This window comes from Pan paniscus, chromosome 8 (assembly GCF_029289425.2).
Source record: "Pan paniscus chromosome 8, NHGRI_mPanPan1-v2.0_pri, whole genome shotgun sequence".
NCBI lineage: Eukaryota > Metazoa > Chordata > Mammalia > Primates > Hominidae > Pan > Pan paniscus.
Genome location: NC_073257.2, coordinates 79,982,404 through 80,003,814, shown reverse-complemented (window position 1 = coordinate 80,003,814; position 21,411 = coordinate 79,982,404). Strand labels below are relative to the sequence as shown.

Sequence of the window (21,411 nt, the reverse complement as noted above, 5' to 3'; positions counted from 1 at the left end):
AATGGACATTTCCATCTCTGTATGATAGCTTATGTGTTTTGCTCCTTTCTCCTGCTTTTCATTTATTTTGTGAGTGCTTCTATGAATTCCTGGGTTAAAATGTTCCTAAAAATCACATTGTCTTAGGCCATACTTGCATTGCTATGAGGGAATACCTGAACCTGGGTAATTTATAAAGAATATATATATATTTTTACTTTTCATTGAGACAGGGTCTCACTCTCTCACCCAGGCTGGGGTGCAGTGGCATGACTGTGGCTCACTGCAGCCTTGAGCTCCTGGGCTCAAGTGATCCTCCCACCTCGGCCTCTGGAATAGCTGGGACTACAGGCATACGCCACCATGCCCAGCTAATTTTTGTATTTTTTGTAGAGATGGGGTTTTGCCGTGTTGCCCAGGCTGGTCTCGAACTCGTGAGCTCAAGTGATCCACCTGCCTCGGCCTCCCAAAGTGCTATAACTACAGGCATGAGCTGTGGCACTCGGCCAAGAAAAGAGTTTTAATTGGCTCGTGGTCCTGAAGGCTGTACAAGCATGCAGCCAGCATCTGCTTGGCTACTGGGGAGGCCTCAGAGAGCTTTTACTCATGGCAGAAGGCAAAGCAGGAGCAGGAATGTCACATGGCAAGAACAGGAACAAGAGAGTGAGGGGGAAGATGCCATACCACACACTTTTAAACAGCCAGATCTTATGAGAATTCACTCACTATTCTGAGGACAGCACCAGGAGGATGGTACTAAACCATTCATGAGAAATCTGGCTCCATGATCCCATCACCTCCTACCAGGCCCTACCTCCAGCATTGGGGATTATGATTCAACATGAGATTTAGAGGGGACAACATCTAAACTGCATCATTCTACCTTGACCCCTCAAATTCTCACATTGCTGAATACAATTATCCCCTGCCCATAGTTCCCCAAAGTCTTAATTCATTCTAGCATTAACTCAAAAGTCCCAAGTCCAAAGTCTTAGTCTGAGACTCAAGCCATGTTCCTTCCACCTATGAACTTGTAAAATAAAAGACAAGTTATTTACTTCCAAGATACATGGAGATACAGGCATTGGGCAAACATTCCCTTTCCAAAAGGAAGAAATCAGCTAAAAGAAAGGAGCAACATGGCGGGTGCTGTGGCTCATGCCTGTAATCCCAGCACCTTGGGAGGCTGAGGAGGGTGGATCACCTGACGTCAGGAGTTGGAAACCAGCCTGGCCAACATGGTGAAACCCCGTCTCTACTAAAAATACAAAAATTAGCCAGGTGTGATGGCACATGCCTGTAATCCCAGCTACTCAGGGAGGATGAGGCAGGGGAATAGCTTGAACCTGGGAGGTGCAGGTTGCAGTGAGCCGAGATCGTGCCACTGTACTTCAGTCTGGGCAACAGAGCAAGACTCCATCTCAAAAAAAAAAAAAAAGGAAAAAAAAGAAAGGAGCAACAAGTCCCAAGCAGGCCTGAAACCCAGCAGGACATTCATTAAATCTTAAAGCTCCAAAATAATTCTTGACTCCATGTCTCACGTCCTTGGCACACTGCTGTGAGGGGCGGGCTCCCAATCCCTTGGGCAGCCCTGCCCTTGTGGCTTTGCAGGCTGCTCTCCTGGGTTGGAGTTGAGTGCCTGTGACTCTGTGACTTTTCCAGGTGCAGGGTGTGAGCTGCCAGTGGATCTACCACTCTGGGCCGGGAAGGTGGGGGCCCTATTCCCACAGCTTCACTAGGCAGTGCCCCAGTGGGGACTCTGTGTGGGAGTTTGTATTAGGCCATTCCCACATTTTTATAAAGAAATACCTGGCCAGGTGCAGTGGCTCACGTCTGTAATCCCAGCACTTTGGGAGGCTGAGGCGGGCGGATCACAAGGTCAGGAGTTTGAAACCAGACTGGTCAGTATGGTGAAACCTTGTCCCTACTAAAAATACAAAAATTAGCTGGGCATGGTTGCGTGTGCCTGTAGTCCCAGCTACTTGAGAGGCTGAGGCAGAAGAATCGCTTGAACCCGGGAGGCGGAGGTTGTGGTGAGCCAAGATTGCGCCGTCGCACTCCAGTCTGGGTGACAGAGCAAGACTCCATCACAAAAAAAAAAAAAAAAAAAAAGAAAAAAGAAATACCTAAGTCTGGGTGCAGTGGCTCATGCCTGTAATCCAGCACTTTGGGAGGCCAAGGTGGGTGGATCACGAGGTCAGGAGTTCAAGACCAGCCTGGCCAAGATGGTGAAATCCCATTTCTACTAAAAAATACAAAAAATTAGCCAGGTGTGGTGGCAGGCACCTGTAATCCCAGCTACTCAGGAGGCTGAGGCAGAGAATTGCTTGAACCCAGGAGGCAGAGGTTGCAGTGAGCTGACATTGTGCCATTGCACTCCAGCATGGGTGACAGAGTGAGACTCTGTCTCAAAAAAAAAAAAAAAAAAGAAAAGAAAAGAAAAGAAAAGACATACCTGGGACTGGGTAATTTATAAAGAAAAGAGATTTAATTGGCTTATGGTTCTGCAGGCTGCACAGGGAGCATAACACAGGCATCTGCTTTTGGGGGTACCTCAGGAAGCTTGCAATCACAGCAGAAGGTGAAGGGGGAGCAGGCATCTCCTATGGTGGGAGCAGGAGCAAGAGAGACAGAGAGTGAAGTGATACACACTTTTGAACAGCCAGATCTCAGAGAAGTCACTCATTTTTGTGAGGACAGCATCAAGAGGATGGTGCTCAACCATTCATGAGAAATCCAGTCCCATGATCTGATCACTTCCCACCAGGCCTTACCTCCAATACTGAGGATTACAATTCAACATGAGATTCAGGCAGGGACACTTTCCAAACTATGTTAAAGTTCCAACCTCCCATTTCCCCTCTGCACTGCCCTAGTAGAGGCTCTTGGTGAGGGCTCTGTCCCTGTGGTAGGCTTCTTCTTGGGTACTCAGGCTTTCTTATATATTCTCTGAAATCTAGGAGGAAGCTGCCAAACCTCCTTCACTCTTGCATTCTGAACACCTGCAGGCTTAACACCACATGGAAGCCACCAAGGCTTACAGCCTGCACCCTTCTGAGCTGTGGCCTGAGCTGTACCTGGGCCCCTTTGAGCTGAGGCTGGGGCTGAAGTGGCTGGATGCAGGAAGCAGCCTCCCATAGTGGTACAGGGCAGCAGCACCCTGAGCCTGGCCCCCTAAATCATTCTTTCCTCCTGGGCCTCTAGGCCTGTGATGAGAGGGGCTGCCTCTTAGATCTCTGAAATGCCTTTGAGGTTTTTTTCTCATTGTCTTGTCTATCAGCCTCTGACCTGGCTCCCTTTCATTTATGCAAATCTCTTTAGCAAGTGGTTGCTCTGCAGTCTGCTTAGATTCTTGCCCTGAAAATGGGTTTTTGTTTTCTACCACATGGCTAGGTTGCAAATTTTCCAAACTTTTACATTCTGCTTTCCCTTTAAATATAAGTTCCAACTTTAAGTCATTTCTTTGCTTCTGCATCTGAGGATAGGCTGTTAGAAGCAGCCAGGTCACTTCTTGAACACTTTGCTGCCTAGAAATTTCTTCTGCCAGATACCCTAAGTCATCACTCTTAAGTTCAAACTTCCACAGATTCCTAGGGCATGAATACCATATAGCTTTGTTCCTTGGTAAGGCATAACAAGAGTGACCTTTATTCCAGTTCTCAATAAGTTCCTCATTTCCATCTGAGACCTCATTAGCCTGGACTTCACTGTCCATATCACCGTCAGCATTTTGGTCACAACCATTTAACCAGTCTTGCAGGAGTTCCAAACTTTCCCTCATCTTCCTGTCTTCTTGTGAGCCCTCCAAAATCTTCCAGCCTCTGCCCATTACCCAGTTTCAAAGCTGCTCCCACTTTGTCAGGTATCTTTATAGCAAGGCCCCTCTCTTTGGTACCAATTTTTTGTGTCAGGCCATTCTTGCATTGCTATGAAGGAATACCTAAGACTTGGTAATTTATACTGAAAAGAGGTTTAATTGGCTCACAGTTCTGCAGAATGTGGAAGCATGGAGCCAGCATCCGTTCAGCTTCTGGGTAGGCTTCAGGGAGCTTTTACTTATGGCAGAAGGTGAAGTGGGAGCAGACATGTTACATGGTGAGAACAGGAGTAAGAGAGCCAGGGGGAAGATACCACACACTTTAAAAACTTTTAAGCCAGGTACAGTGGCTCACCCCTCTAATCCCAGCACTTTGGGAGGCCACGGCGGGTGGATCACCTGAAGTCTGGAGTCCGAAATCAGCCTGACCAACATGGAGAAACCCCATCTCTACTAAAAATTCAAAATTAGTCGGGCATGGTGGCACATGCCTGTAATCCCAGCTACTCAGGAGGCTGAGGCAGGAGAATCACTTGAACCCAGGCGGAGGTTGTGGTGAGCCAAGATCACACCATTGCACTCCAGCCTGAGCAACAAGAGTGAAACTCTGTCTCAAAAAAAAATTATATTATTAATATAAAAATAAGGACAGAGTCTCATTATGTTGCGCAGGCTGGTTTTGAACTCCTGGGCTCAAACAATCCTCCTGCCTTGGTCTCTCAAAGTGCTGGGATTACAGGCATAAGCCACTGCACCTGGCCAATACCACACTTTTTTGTTTGTTTGTGTTAGACAAGGTCTTGCTCTGTCACCCAGGCTGGAGTGCAGTGGTGTGATCTCAGCTCATTGCAGCCTCCACCTCCTGGGTTCAAGCAATTCTCGTGCCTCAGCCTCCCAAGTAGCTGAAATTACAGGCATGTGCCACCACACCCAGCTAACTTTTTTGTATTTTCAGTAGAGATGAAGTTTTGCCATGTTGGCCAGGCTGGTTTCGAACTCCTGGCCTCAAGTGATCTGCCTGCCTCGGCCTCCCAAAGTTCTGGGATTACAGGCGTGAGCCACCATGCCCAGCCCTAACATTCCATTTGTTTAGTCATCCGTTGATGGACACTTGCATTGCCTCCACTTTTTGGCTATTATGACTAATGCCTTGATGAACATGAGTATATAAATATCTTTTCAAGTTCCTTCTTTCAATTCTTTTGTGTATTTACCCAGAAGTGGAATTGTGGGGTCACATGGTAGTTCTATGTTTAATTTTTTGAGGAACCACCATACTGCTTTCCACCATGGCAACTTCACATCATTAAAAGGCCATTTATCAGTGATTTAGATCAAGATATTGTGATCTAATTTTTTTTTTTTTTTTGAGATGGACCCTGGCTCTGTCACCCAGGCTGGAGTCCAGTGGCACGATCTCAGCTCGCTGCAACCTCCGCCTCCCAGATTCAAGCAATTCTCCTGCCTCAGCATCCTGAGTAGCTGGGACTACAGGTGCATGCCACCATGCTTGGCTAATTTTTGTATTTTTAGTAGAGACAGGATTTCATCACATCGGTCAGGCTGGTCTCGAACCCCCGACCTCATGATCTGCCCGCTTTGGTCTCCCAGTGCTGGGATTATGGCGTGAGCCACCGTGCCTGGCCTTAAAATTCTATATAGAACTTTTAGCAAGACAGCATGTACAATGAAGGATTAGTAAAAAATGGTGCTTCAGTGCTTTTTCTTGCTTCTCTTCAGAAATAAACCTTTAAAAAGATGTATATAGGTGGGCTGAAAGAAAAACTACTTTTTTCCCCTCAGGTGGGGGAATTTAAAGTGTTAAGGGCCAGGCATGTTGGCTCACATCTGTAATCGCAGCACTTTGGGAGGCCAAAGTGGGAGGATCACTTGAGTCCAGGGGTTTAAGACCAATCTGGGCAATATGGCGAGACCCTGTCTCTCTGAAAAATGAAACAAAAAAAGTGTTAAGGCAGTCAAAGTGTTGTGTCCCTGACCACTCACCTTGTTCTCTAAATCCCAGACCTGAACTGTGTTTCTTTGGGCTAAAATGAACTGAAACATAAATTGCCTGGACCTACCTCAGACTAGAGACACTCCTGAGTCTGGAGAACCAACCCAGGAGAAATGGCACAGCCATCTGACCCGAGTTATCATACAGTTCTTCTCATTGTCCTATTTTATTTTCTCTAAAGCACAAATCACTATTTTATTTTTTTATTTTTTGAGATGGAGTCTTGCTCTGTAGCCCAGTCTGGAGTGCAGTGGCACCATCTCGGCTCACTACAGCCTCTGCCTCCTGGGTCCAAGTGATTCTTCTGCCTCAGCCTCCCAAGTAGCTGGACTACAGGTGTGGGCCACCATGCCTGGCCTACAAATCACTATTTTAAATGATCATGTTTTTTTGTTTTTTTTTGCATGTTTTTCAGCTGTCTTCCTCCATCAGAGCGTAAGCTCCATAAAAATCAAGACTGTGTTATTGGCCGGGTGCTGTGGATCATGCCTGTAATCCCAGCACGTTGGGAGGCCGAAGCAGGCAGATCGCTTTGAGCTCACGAGTTCGAGACCAGGCTGGGCAACATGGCAAAACCCCCTTCTCTTAAAACATAACAAAACAAAAACCAAAAATTAGCCGGACATGGTGCTATGTGCCTGTGGTCCCAGCTACTCGGGAGGCTGAGGTGGGAGGATCGCTTGAGCTGGGGAGACAGAGGTTGCAGTGAGCTGAGACTGCACCACTGCACTCCAGCCTGGGCAACAGAGTGAGACCTTGTCTGAAAATAAACAAATAAATAAAATTAAGTATTTTAAACACTAAGAAAAGCTCCCATTATCCTTATTAACACATCCTAAGATTTTACCACATTGTTTCACATTTTTTTCTTTTTTTTCTTTTTAAAGGATAGAGACAAAAATATATAGGAGATGGAGAAGTGGCTAATGTGGCAAGTTTCTGAAAATAGACAGTCTTTATTAACTCATAAGACAAATGGTTCACATGCATCTCTTATATAAACTCAAACTACAGATCCCAGGCAGCACTGCAATAATAGACACGTGGACTGTTCTTTTCTTCTCTGTAAACAGCCAATGAGAGGCAGAGTTTACAAAGGTCTAGGATGACATCTGGTGTATTGACTGTGGCCAGTCTTAAAGCTAGTTTTTGCTATGTGGAACATGCTGCTCTAATTCAGATTTAAAGAGTTTCTTCCTGTTAATTCGAAGCTCACTGTGCCTCTTGTTTCCGAGGGAAGAAGGACTGATTAAGTCATCTAAATGGATGCAATACTGAATTACAGGTCAGAAGATACTGAAGATTACTACACATTACTGGGATGTGATGAACTATCTTCGGTAAGACAGTGGATAATATTTTTATCACAACAGTATTCTTTTTCACAATAGTATTTCAAGTTTTTATTTAAGGTTTTAACTTTGAATTTTTAGTCACATTGCCTACAAACCTAACCTTGTGTTGTTTTAAAGCACTTTTGGCTCAGAGAAAGTTAAGAATTTAAATGTATGTTGGGATTTTACTTGAATAGTGTCCTATGGGAATTTTACGGAAGCTTCTGATTAAATATGTGTATTCTGGCACATGGCCATATGCTGTTTCACAATATAGTATATTAAAAATAAATATTTGAAATTTTATTGTAATTTCTGATGGCAGTGTTTCACAGTATATATAAGCTATACCTTTATTATGGTGACTCATAATTGAGGTGAAATGAAATTTCTTATAAAACTAGGGATTTTAATATATTTTATTAAAATGTGTACTCCTATGTGAGCAGTCAAAATAGAAACAAAGAAGCATCCTTTATGTTAATATTTCAAATTGTGTGACAGAAATTACTTCTTGAAAGGGTGGCTTCTGAAACAAAACATGTGAAAACTCTGTAGCTGTTCACTGGATCTGTAAGAAAACAAAATTTTTAAAGTTCCCAATAAACAATTATAAAGGTTGTAGAGGTTTTTTAAATTATGGAAAAATCATTTATAATTCTCTCTCCCAAGGATAACAGTATTAATATTTTGGCATATTAATCTCCACTATTCTTTCTATGTATATTCTTTAAAGACCTGTTTGGGAGGATATTATATGTACTTGTTGATTCCTGCTTTTTACCCATTCGTATTATAACAAGGAATTTTCCATGCTATTAAACTTTCCTTGTACACTTTTTAGTGGTTGCAAAATATTTTATTTTGCTGTGTTACCACAGTTGAATTATTCTCTTATTGTTAAATATTTTATTTCCAATTTTTCAATATTTCAAATAATGTTGAGATTAATATAAAATATATTCATTATTAAATTATATATTATTAAATCATGTTATTAGGATATATTTATGTTTTATAATTAATATATTTTATTTTATTTATTTTTATTAAAATCTAAGTAGTAAAATTAACATTGTAAAGCAAAATGTTTTTATATTTATTGTTGTTTCATAAAGGCAGTAGTTCATTAATAAAATGTACTTAGTTTTGTTTTAAGAATAGAATGCATTACTGGACACAAAGGATTAAAATCTCTATTTTTGCCATGCTGAGGAAGTTATCTTAGACACGCTGAAATTAAAAAAACTGCCCCGCCCCCAGAATAGCTTATAATGGTCTTTTAGTTGCATATTTCTTCTCAAGAATGTGTTACTCTTGTTTATGTTGGTGGTGATTTGCTTATAGCAATTGAGAAAGCTTATTACCATTTTTACCATGTGTTATTCACAGTTGAAATTATACTATTATCAAACAATTTTTGAAGGAATAATGTAAAATCAAAGGAATATAATTTAACTTGATAAGGCTGACAATTTGGATTTTAAAAAATACATGCTAGCTTATACAGTAAGGGTCATTATATCTCCATAATCTTGTGACCTATTTAGTCGGTCCTTTTTTTTTTTTTAAATTTTACTTTAAGTTCTGGGATCCATGTGCAGAATGTGCAGGTTTGTTACATAGATACACATGTGCCAGGGTGGTTTGCTGCACCTATCAACCCATCATCTAGGTTTTAAGCCCCGCATACATTAGGTATTTGTCCTAATGCTGTCCCTCCCCTTCTCCCCCACCCCCTGACAGGCCCCGGTGTGTGATGTTCCCCTGCCTGTGTCCATGTGCTCTCATTGTTCATCTCCCACTTATGAGTGAGAACATGTGGTGTTTGGTTTTCTGTTCCTGTGTTAGTTTGCTGAGAATGATGGTTTCCAGCTTCATTCATGTCCCTGCAAAGGACATGAACTCATTCTTTTTTATGGCTGCATAGTCAGTCTTTTGAAGTTATGCTGTTGTCTTTTCAATCTACATAGAAGGAGGATTCATTTTGGACAGCCTTGCAGAAAATAATCTCATTGTTAATGTGTAATATTCAAAATATGGTTACCAGGTGGAGTCATACTTCCTTGTCTCAACATTCCTTTTACTGGATGTATTTTACTGGTCTGTCAATGGCATATCATATCTAGATAACAATTATTTATTTTTAATGAAATGTTTGTCATAATATTGTCACTTCTTTATATATGTGTGTGTGTGTGTGTGTGTGTGTGTCATTTTTTCTCTCTTTTTTTTGTTTTTTTGAGATGGAGTCTCACTCTGTTGCCGGGCTGGAGTGCAGTGGTGCAATCTCAGGTCACTGCAACCTCCGCCTCCCAGGTTCAAGTGATTCTCCTTCCTCAGCTTCCTGAGTAGCTGGGACTACAGGCACGTGCCACCATGCCTAGCTAATTTTTGTATTTTTAGTAGAGACAGGGTTTCACCGTGTTGGCCAGGATGGTCTTCATCTCTTGACCTCGTGATCTGCCTACCTCGGCCTCCTAAAATACTGGGATTACAGACGTGAGCCACTGCACCTGGCTTTTCTCTTCTTTTTATAGGTATGCTTCTCATTTCAAAAATATTTTTATGACATTTTTGACTAATATGACATTTCCTTTACTTGATTTGTATTGGATAGATTGCCTTTACTTCAGGTATTCCTTCATTTGATGCTCTAAAATTAACCAGAACTCATCATGCCCGAAAGCATTTTAGCTGTTATAATTTCAAAATAATTTGATATTCTAATTTTACTTATCACAATTGAATTGAGACACCCACATAATACTTTTGCTTTGGTATATAGTTCTTACAATTTAAAGTTTGTGCTAGAAATTGATTAAAGTAAAATTATGTATTTTCTAATGGTTCTAGAGCAGTAATCCTGAAGCTTTTCCTTCTCAGAGAGTTTTTAAAATTATCTTTCAGAAATTGAAAATACAACCATGAAAACAAGCAATGAGACTAATTTTCTAGTTTACATAATGACATATATAAATTATGGGAGGATTTCCATGTTATATAGAAAACAATATATTCCCCATTTCAAAACAATTTAACAAAGATTGATTCCAAGACAGTTAGCCTTTCTCCCTATATTGGATTTTTTTTTAAAATTTTTGTTTCTTTGAGATGAAGTCTCACTGTGTTGCCCAGGCTGGAGTGCAGTGGCAGGATCTCAGCTCACTGCAGCCTCCTGGGTTCAAGTGATTCTCCTGCTTCAGCCTCCTGAGTAGCAGGGATTATAGGTGCATGCCACTATGCCCAGCTAATTCTTGTATTTTTGTACAGATGAGCTTTCACCATGTTGTCCAGGCTGGCCTCGAACTCCTGACCTCAAGTGATCCGCCACCTTGGCCTCCCAAAGTGTTGGGATTACAGGCATGAGCCACCGCACCCGGCCTCTATTCCTCAGTTTTCTAACCTGTAAATGGAAGTAAATAGTACCCACCTCACAGAGTTGTGGGGATTAAATAATACATGATATATAAAGTACTTTGAACAGTGCCTGGTGCAGAGCGCTAAGTTGTGGTGGTTGTGGTTGTGGCTGTTGTTTTGGCCCCCACAGTGTTACTGTGCACTTGGAACTTAGTACACTTATCCTATCCTTGAGTTTGCATTATTTTTAAGATGTTTTATTTTGCAATAATTTTTGACTTACAGAAAAGTTGTAAAAATAGTACAACAGAGTTCCTATATACCCTTAACCCAGCTTCCCTTTATGTTAACATCATACCTAATGAAAGTATAATGATCAAAATCAGAAATTAAAAAAAATTATAGCTCCGAGGCATTTTATTATAAAAGCTTGGTACTCATATACATAAACTAAAATGAACTTAAAATTCATCATACATTTACTTCATTTTTTAGCTTGACCTTCTAGTAAATTTCTAGCTTCACTGATTTTGGCTGTTATGATTTAAGAGTATAATTTATCAATGAGCATCTCTTATTTTCCCTTTTTTGGCAGTAGGGCTTACCCCTAGCATTAATGCTGCTTCTTGTTTTGTCATTTTGGGTTCAAACTCACCTCAGTAATAGCCACCACTGAAGGCAGATTTTGATAGACTTTGAAAAACTTGCTTTACTTGAGGCTCCATGTGCTCCATGGCTTGCAAAACATAATGGCCTGCAAATCCTGCAGCAGCAATGGTCAGTCCAACTGCTACCATTGTACTGGCCATGGCTATAGCTGGGCTCCCTTGCCTCTATCGAGAGCCTGGATCATCCCAGCCCAGAGATCATGGCCCTAAACTGCACACCTTTACCAGAGTGACGCAGCCACCGATCGCAAGCACAAACCACCAAAAAATCAGAAAATTAACATTGCTATAGTTAACCCTACCATGGTCCAGCAAACATTTTTTTGTAAAGGACTAGATAGACAGATTCAGGACTAGAATGAGGCAAGTAGGGTGTGTAGGATGCAAAATTTAAGGAGGCACTAACATTTAGGGTTGCGCATGTACAGAAATTTGAGAGAGACAGAGAGAGAGAGAGAGAGAAAGAGAGAGGGAGAGGGAGAGAGAGAGGATATTTCCTTAGACCTAGGTGTCCTGCTTGCCTCACCTAATGCTGATCCTGGCATAGCAAATATTTTAGGCTTTGCAGGCCTTACAGTCTCTGTCCTAACTACTCAGCTCTGCCATTGGAGAAAACAGCCATAGACAATATGTAAGTGAATGATCTTGGCTGTCTTCCAATAAAACTTTAATTAAAAAACAGGCAGCAGCAGGCCAGAGTCAATCAATCCCTGATCTAAATTATAAGTCTTATCTAATTTCCTCAGTTTTCCTACTAATGCCCTTTTTCTGTTCTAGGATCCAAGCCAGGATCCCTTATTACGCTTAACCCTTAATGACCTCCAATCTGATGCTTTCTTCTACCTTCTTTGTCTTTCATGACCTGGACAGTTTGAAGACTACTGTCAGTATTTTGTAGAATGTCCCTCAATTTGACTTTGATATTTTCTCATGATTAGATCGAGGTTATGCATTTTTGGAAAGAACTCCTCAGAAGTGATGTTGTGCCTTTCTTAGTATCTCATGTGGGGGTGCATGATATGGATGTGCTTTATTGACCTTGAGCACTTCATTAAGGTGATGTCTGTCAGGTGTCTTCTGCTAGGTTTTTCCAAGGTAGGGTTATTTTTCCTTTTGTAATTAACAAATATCTTGGGGAAGGTACTTTGAGACTGTCCTGTTTCTTCTCAAACTTTTACTCACTAAGTTTAGCATCCTTCAGTGGATCTTGCCTGTAACAGTTACTACTATGGTGTTTGCCTAATGGTGACTTTCTTTTTCTCATTAATTTTACATTTATTAGTATTCTACAGTAAGGAAATTCTTCAGTAAGGAAAAACTATCCCTTCTCCCACATTTATTTGTTTATTTGGCTTAGTTTTATCACTATCAATTAATAGTTATTGTATTTTAAGTGTTATAACCCAAATATTACCATTATTTATTTTGTGTCTCAAATTGTTTCTATGCCTCATGTCTTAATTAATTATCATTTGATTAGAATAATGTAGGAGGATCTCTCATTTATTTCAGGGATATTGCTAATATCTGGAATTTTGTGGGAAAAATCTAGTTTTAAACCGAGTGAATTAAAATAATATATATCAATTAAATCAGTATTAAAATGAATCTTCTTTTCTTTCTTTTTTTTTTTTTGAGATGGAGTTTCACTCTTGTTGCCCAGGCTGGAGTGCAATGACGCAATCTGGGCTCACTGCAACCTTCGCCTCCCGGGTTCAAGCAATTCTTCTGCCTCAGCCCCCCGAGTAGCTGGGATTACAGGCATGCGCCACCACACCCAGCTAATTTTTTGTATTTAGTAGAGATGGGGTTTCACCATGTTGGTCAGGCCAGTCTCAGACTCCTGACCTCAGGTGATCTGCCCACCTCGGCCTCTCAAAGTGTTGGGATTACAGGCGTAAGCCACTGCACCCAGCCAAATCTTCTCTTTTCTGCAGCACATTTTGCATCATATGAATTTCCATCACTGGAATCAATTCACTCTTAATGAATTAGCCATAATTTTCAGAAAGCTCCTATTACACTATAGTTATGTTACTTGAAGAACATCTGTCAGTCTATGATCAAGTATTTATTGAACATTTCCTGTTGGGCCAGTACTAGAAGTGACATAGGGTGGGGAACAAAACAAAACAAAACAAAAAGGTGAGACATGATGCTAGTGTATAAAGAACCTGGTATCCAATTGAGGAGCCAAAGCTAATACACAGGAAACAATTTGAGAACAATTAAGTATTGTGCTCTGTACTGTCTATAAGTGCAGCAGAAATTAAAGAAAGAATATCTGAATAGACTTCAGAAAGAGATGGGGCTTGAAATGGCCTTACTAGATGGCCATAATTTTAATGCACTGTGGGAGAGACAGGGCATTTGTATGGCTAGGAAATCTTGGAGAAGATTCATCCAAGTGGGAATTGGATTAGTCTCCATGGCACACTGGAGTATTTCCTTGCTTAGACAAAAATATTTTGCTAGCAGAATATGGAAAAGATAAGTTTCTAAGTTTTAAAATTTAAGTTCTAAAATTAATATATGTTCAATAAGGAAATGTGGAATACAAAGAAAGCACAAATAAAAATGTTAACCTACATATTTAACATTTTGGAGTATGACTTATACATGTTAATTATCTGTGCATATATGCTATATCTGTATATGTATATAAATAAGTAAATGCATATGTGTATATGTATGTACGTATGTATGTATTTTTGAGACAGATTCTCACCCTGTGGCCCAGGCTGGAGTGCAATGGTGCGATCTCAGCTCACTGCAACCTCTGCCTCCCAGGCTCAAGCAATTCTTGTGTCTCAGCCTCCCAAGTAGCTGGGACTACAGGCACGTGCTACCACACCCGGCTAATTTTTTGTATCTTTAGTAGAGATGAGGTTTCACCATGTTGGTCAGCCTGGTCTCCAATTCCTGACCTCGTGATCCGCCCACCTTGGCCTCCCAAAGTGCTGGGGCGTGAGCCACCACACCTGGCCTATGTGTATGTATTTATAAGTGTATTTTTGTATGTATTTGGAGTCAGACTGCATGGGTTCAGTTCCTAGATGTGCTACTTATTAGCTGTGTGACCTTGGGAGAATTCCTTAATTTTTCTATGTCTTGATTTCCTAATCTGCAAAATGAGAATAATGATAGTATTAACCTCATACAGTTGTGGGAATTAAATGAAACACTCTATGTAAAGTGCTTAGAAAAGTGCCTGGCACATATTAAGTATCAAAAAATTTATTTATTTATTTATTTATTTATTTATTTTTTTTTTTGAGACGGAGTCTTGCTCTGTCGCCCAGGCTGGAGTGCAGTGGCGGGATCTCAGCTCACTGCAAGCTCCGCCTCCCGGGTTCACGCTGTTCTTCTGCCTCAGCCTCCTGAATAGCTGTGACTACAGGCGCCTGCCACCATGCCCAGCTAATTTTTTATATTTTTAGTAGAGACGGGGTTTCACTGTGTTAGTCAGGATGGTCTCAATCTCCTGACCTCGTGATCCGCCCGCCTCAGCCTCCCAAAGTGCTGGGATTACAGGAGTGAGCCACAGCGCCCGGCCTATTTATTTATTTTTTGAGACGGAGTCTTGCTCTGTCACTCAGCCTGGAGTGCAGTGGCGCGATCTCAGCTCACTGCAACCTCCGCCTCCCAGGCTCAAGCGATTCTTGTGTCTCAGCCTCCCAAGTAGCTGGGACTACAGGCCATGCCAGGCTAATTTTTTAATTTTAGTAGAGACAGGGTTTTGCCATTTGGCAATTGGCCAGGCTGTTCTTGAACTCCTGACCTCAGGTTATCTGCCCGCCTCAGCATCCCAAAGTGCTGGGATTACAGGTGTGAGCCACTGCACCCAGGTCAATAAATTTAAAATGATAATAATTATCATTATTATATACATATATAGTTACATAATCCCTTTTGAGATAAGACATGGATTTAAATTGCACATAATACTTACATATTATTATATGCAGTATAACATAATATATTGCACATATCTTACCTTTTCTCATAGAAATATTTAAATTTTCTCAGGTTGTTAAAAATCTTTTATGACAAGATAATTTTTTAAATGACTAAAGTATTCTAACCTACAGTTACATTACAATCAACTGTAACAAACATCCTATTATTGGACATATAGGTTGTAAGAATTAAAGAAAGAGGAGAGAAACACAAAGGGCGGTTCGACAGTCAACAGGGACAGATTTGTTTATTTATTTTTATTTTTTATTTTTTTGAGACGGAGTCTCACTCTGTCGCCCAGGCTGGAGTACAGTGGCGCAATCTCGGCTCACTGCAAGCTCCGCCTCCCAGATTCACGCCATTCTCCTTCCTCAGCCTCCGGAGTAGCTGGGACTACAGGCGGCCGCCACCACGCCCGGCTAATTTTTTTGTATTTTTAGTAGAGACAGGGTTTCACTGTTTTAGCCAGGATGGTCTCGATCTCTTGACCTCGTGATCCACCCGCCTCGGCCTCCCCAAGTGCTGGGATTACAAGCGTGAGCCACCGCACCCGGCCTGACAGGTTTATTTTGAATAAACCTGAGAGGGGCGGCTGGCTGAGTTAGGTTAGAGACACACTCTCCTACAGACTAAGAGTTTCTAAGGCTTCAGGGTGGGAGAGTTTATCAGAGGCTTGGACTGCTTCTCTGTCTCTTTGTTGTGCTTTTCTGGGAGGGAGAGTTGTGTGTCTGTTCCCATCCATCTTTCTGCAGCTGTAGGCATACCCCGCCCGAGTCTGCTTTTTGCTTCCCTATCTTGTTACACCTGAAGGGAAAGGAATGTGCTTATTAAGTAAGGCTCACTGTTTTACTGGGGCCCATTTTGTGAGGGTGAAGTTTGGCAGTTGCTCCAGAGACTTTCCCCCCATCTCCCTCTGCGCCCGAGCTGTCTTATTTGTGTTTTACTGTCTGCTCTTTCTGGCTGCTTGTAGTTCGAAGAGAAGTGATTTCCTTGAAATGCATGAGACTAGAAAGGGAACTGGAATTTAAAGTGGCGGTGTCTGTCTGAGTTGATGGTGCTCTTGCTCTATCATAGGTTTTTGTTTAAAATTTATATTTTATTCTTGGACCTTCTTACAGCTATTCTTTTCTTACCTCTGATTATCTCCTTAGACAAATTCCTAGAATTGGAATTGTTGAATCAAAGGCTAGGAAATAAATTAAAGGCTCTTCATATATATGTGTGTATATATATATATAGAGAGAGAGAGAGAAAATAGAATATTTAACACTTTAAAATTTAAAAACAAGTCTAGATCTCAGTTTTATTTGTTATATAAGCAGGTTATGGTGACTGATGGTTAAAGACAGCACCCAGGAAGAGGAAACACATAGTTAATTACAGTTCCTAACAGGAAGTCATCTTTTCCTATTATTCGAAGGTGTTCTCAGAAGTTTAACAAAGAAAATAATAGTTATTAGTCTGGGTTTTATACATATGCCTATCTAATACAGCCTGACTTTGATTGTAAAAGTGAAGACATTCCTTATGAGAATTGACTAAGGATGACATGGAGCTGATCTACATATAGAGAGATAGATACACACATATATCTATATAGAGAGAGACAGATACACACACATATATATACACACACATACAAACATATATGTCTCAATTTTTTTCAAGAAAGTCTATACCTATTTACATCCTCGCCAGCAGAGCATGAATGTTAATTTCTTCGCACTCTCAGTAACACTGGTCATTACAATCCTTTGGATATTTTGATTTATTTGATTATGAGTAGAGTTGAACATTTTTTGTATGTTTACAGGACAACAGGGTAGGCAGTTTTGCAGCCTACTGGACTTGGGTCAGGAAGGCAGGATTTAGTGGACCTTGACATCGGGGGTGTCCCCTCCAATGGACTGCACTTGGCAGTGGTCACATGGAGTAGGGAGGCCAGAAGATAAATACAATGTGTTCAAGATAAACTAACCCACTTTACCAGTTTACATAGAGCCAGCTCTATGGAAGCTTTGTAATAAACTTCATGATAGTAAAGCTATGAAAAATAACGAAAGAAAGATATAGACTTTCTTAATTTTTAAAATGTGAAATTGGTAAAACCTAGAAAATATAAAGAAGAAAATAACAGTCACACATGTAAACAAACTGAGAATCAACCATTTTGACACATTTGCTTCCATGTACTAAATACCAGTACATTTTTTTTTTTTTGAGATGGAGTTTCACTCTTGTTGTCTAGGCTGAAGTGCAATGGCGTGATCTCGGCTCACTGCAACCTCTGCCTCCTGGGTTCAAGCATTCTCCAGCCTCAGACTCCTGAGTAGCTGAGATTACAGGCGCCCATCACCACACCTGGGTAATTTTTGTATTTTAGTAGAGACGGGGTTTCACCATGTTGGTCAGGTTGGTCTCTTAACTCCTGACCTCAGATAATCCACCTACCTTGGCCTCCCAAAGTGCTGGGATTACAGGCGTGAGCCACTGTGCTCAGCCCAGATTTTTTTTTTTTTTTTGAGACAGAGCCCTGCTCTGCCACCCAGGCTAGAATGCAGTGTCAAAATCTTGGCTCACTGCAACCTCCACCTCCTGGGCTCAAGGGATTCTCCTGCCTCAGCCTCCTGAGTAACTGGGATTACAGGCTCGTGCCACCATGCCCACCTAATTTTTGTATTTTTAGTAGAGACAGGGTTTCACCATGTTGGCCAGGCTGGTCTCGAACTCCTGACCTCAAGTGATCCACCCACCTCAGCCTCCCAAAGTGCAGGGATTACAGGCGTGAGCCACCGCACCCAGCCCAGAATGTTTTCTAGTGGGATAGGAATTAAAAATAAAACAACAGCAACGATAAAACCCCAAAACTTTCTACCTTTGATATATAGGTATAATTTTATCTATTTAAAAGCCCTAAGAGATATATATATAATATATATCATGATATATATAAATCATGATATATATTATATATATCATGATATATATTATATATCTTATATCTAATGACATATATAATATATATCATTAGATATAAGATATAATGATATATATGTCATTATATATCTTATATCTAATGATATATATTATATATCATGATATATCTTATATCTAATGATATATATAATATATATCATGATATATCTTATATATCATGATATATATAATATATATCATTATATATCTTATATATCTGATATATAATGATATATAATATATATATCATGATATATCTTATATATCATGATATATATAATATATATCATTATATATCTTATATATCTGATATATAATGATATATAATATATCTGATATATAATATATATCATATCTCAGATATATAATGATATATATAATATATATCATTAGCTATCTTATATATAATGATATATATTATATATATCATTAGCTATCTTATATATAATGATATATATAATATATATCATTAGATATCTTATATATAATGATATATATTATATATATCATTAGATATCTTATATATAATGATATATATTATATATATCATTAGATATCTTATATCTAATGATATATATAATATATATCATTAGATATCTTATATCTAATGATATATATTATATATATCATTAGATAGCTTATATCTAATGATATATATTATATATATCATTAGATAGCTTATATATAATGATATATATTATATATATCATTAGATATATAATATATCATTAGATATATCTAATGATATATTATATATCATTATATATCTTATATATGATATATATTATATATTATTAGATATCTTATATATAATGATATAATATATATGTGAGATATATATGATATATATGCATATATATAAGCATCTTATATATATATATATGCATATATATATATGCATTAAAAGTGCATCTTTAGGCCAGGCATGGTGACTCATGCCCGTAAGCTCAGCACTTTGGGAGGCCAAGGCAGGCGGATTGCTTGGGCCCAGGAGTTCAAGACCAGCCTGGACAAGATGGCAAAACCCCATCTCTATAAAACATACAAAATTAGCTGGGTGTGGTTGCCTGTGTCTGTAGTCCTAGCTTTTTGGGAGGCTGACATGGGAGGATTGCTTGAGCCCAGGAGGTGCAGGTTGCAGTGAACCGAGATGGCACCACTGCACTCCAGCCTGGGTGACAGAGCAAGAAGCTGACTCAAAAAAAAAGAAAAAAAAAGATATGTCTTCAAGGATATAACCTGTTCTCTTGGGTATATTCCTTGGATGAGGAATAAAAGGATTTTTACTTTTTTACTTTTTTTCTGTAGTGATAGAATGTTTTTCAAAGAGAGTTTGTATTTATAAATGACTTACTAATTTAAAAATGCTTACTACTACACTGTATAGAATATTTAATACTTTAAAATTTAAAAACAAGTCTAGTTCTCAGTTTTATTTGTTATATAAGTAGGTTATGGTGACTGATGGTTAAAGACAGCAGCCAGGAAGAGGAAACACATAGTTAATTACAGTTCCTAACAGGAAGTCATCTTTTCCTGTTATTCGAAGGTGTTCTCAGAAGTTTAACAAAGAAAATAATAGAGTTATTAGTCTGGGTTTTATACATATGCGTATCTAATACAGTCTGACTTTGATTGTAAAAGTGAAGACATTCCTTATGAGAGTTGACTAAGGATGACACGGAACTGATAAAAATATGTTTCTACCATGAATCTTATGACAGAATTCAGCTGAGTTGCTTGAGATTTAATTTATCAAACAGGAGCTAATTTATTTTCATTAATTAGTGGTTAGTAAATATGGAACCCCATGAGAATTTCCTAAGCCTGATGAATTTGGCCATAGGGCATGGTGACACATGTCTGTAATCTCAGCTCCTTGGGAGGCTGAAGCAAGGGGATTGCTTGAGCCCAAGGGTTCTGGGCTGTAGTGCTGTGCCGACGGGGTGTCCACACTAAGTTCAGCATCAATATGGTGACCTCCCGGGAGTGGGAGACCACCAGGTTGCCTAAGGAGGGGTGAACCTGCCCAGGTTGGAAATGGAGCAGGTCAAAACACCTGTGTTGATCAGTAGTGGGATCGTGCCTGTGGCTAGCCACTGCACTTCAGCCTGGGCAACATAGCAAGACTGTCTCTGAAAGAAAAGAAAAAGAAAAACAAAGTTTGACTGCTAACTTAACAAAAAACTCAGCTCTTTTTAGTAACTAGCTGAATGACTTTGGATAGGTTACTTAACCACTTATATTTAATAATAGCCACTATTATTGAGTTCTTATTATGATCAGGTTTTGTGTTAAGTGCGCTACTTATATTATTCATCTGATGTAAAGATGAGTAAACCTAGACACATGGATGTTATGTAATTTGCCTAAAGCCCTGTGGCAGAACTGGGATTTCAAACCAAGCCGTCTGCCCAGGTACGGTGGCTCACGCCTATAATTCCAGCACTTTGGGAGGCTGAGGCGGGTGGATCACCTGAGGTTAGGAGTTCGAGACCAGCCTGGCCAACATGGTGAAACCCCCATCTCTACTAAAAATACAAAAATTAGCCAGGCGTGGTGGTGGGCACCTGTAATCCCAGCTACTTGGGAGGCTGAGGCAGGAGAATCACTTGAAGCCAGGAGGTGGAGGTTGCAGTGAGCCGAGATCACGCCACTGCACTCCAGACTGGGTGACAGAGTGAGACTCTGTCTCAAAAATAAAAATAAATAAATAAATAAATAAAATAAAATAAAACCAAGCAGTCAGATTCTAGAGCCACATAACCACTATTGTTTCCTGCTGCTGTCATTGCAATTACAATTAATAAAGCCAAGTCTTAATAATTCATGATAATAGGAATTAGATGGGTAAGAGAAATCAAATCAAATCATTGATGCCTCTCACATCTCATTTTAGTTTGGGCTGGAGTTTCTGTTTTCCCAGTCAAAATCTCTAATGAAGCTCCTAATTGGTAACAAAATTATCAGGTTTGAATTATGTTCTTTTTCATTTAATTTTGAAATTCTTAATATAAAAGAAAAAGACCAAAAGACAGGAAGAAGGAGCTTTATAATAGATAATTTATAAATTATAACTTATAATTCAGAGACAGTTATCCTTGAGTAATGGTGGCTAAGCATCTTTGAAGAATTTGGATATTTTATATATTACTAGGAGAAACCTACCTGATCATTTTGGGTATTTAATTTTTTTTTTTTTTTTTTTTTTAAGACAGACTCTTGCTCTGTCACCCAGGCTGGAGTGCAGTGGTGTGATCTTGGCTCACTGCAACCTCTGCCTCCCAGGTTCAAGCGATTCTC

The 21,411-nt window shown here is 39.8% G+C and overlaps 1 protein-coding gene and 1 pseudogene across 4 annotated transcripts in view; one reads left to right on the top strand and one right to left on the bottom strand.

Moving 5' to 3' along the window:
- Positions 1–6,485: 6,485 nt before the first annotated feature.
- Positions 6,486–21,411, top strand: part of DNAJC12 (DnaJ heat shock protein family (Hsp40) member C12) — a 42,125-nt gene continuing 27,199 nt past the window's right edge. For 2 of the 4 annotated variants that reach the window (XM_034930666.3, XM_034930665.3), the window contains exon 1: positions 6,486–7,150. In XM_034930666.3, the coding sequence (XP_034786557.1) occupies positions 7,073–7,150 (78 nt within the window). In that variant the 5' untranslated portion in view covers positions 6,486–7,072. The remainder of the gene's footprint in view (positions 7,151–21,411) is intronic. The other 2 variants (XM_008955788.4, XM_003830306.4) reach the window with 2 other exon arrangements.
- Positions 10,906–11,394, bottom strand: LOC100985641 (mitochondrial import inner membrane translocase subunit TIM14-like; annotated as a pseudogene).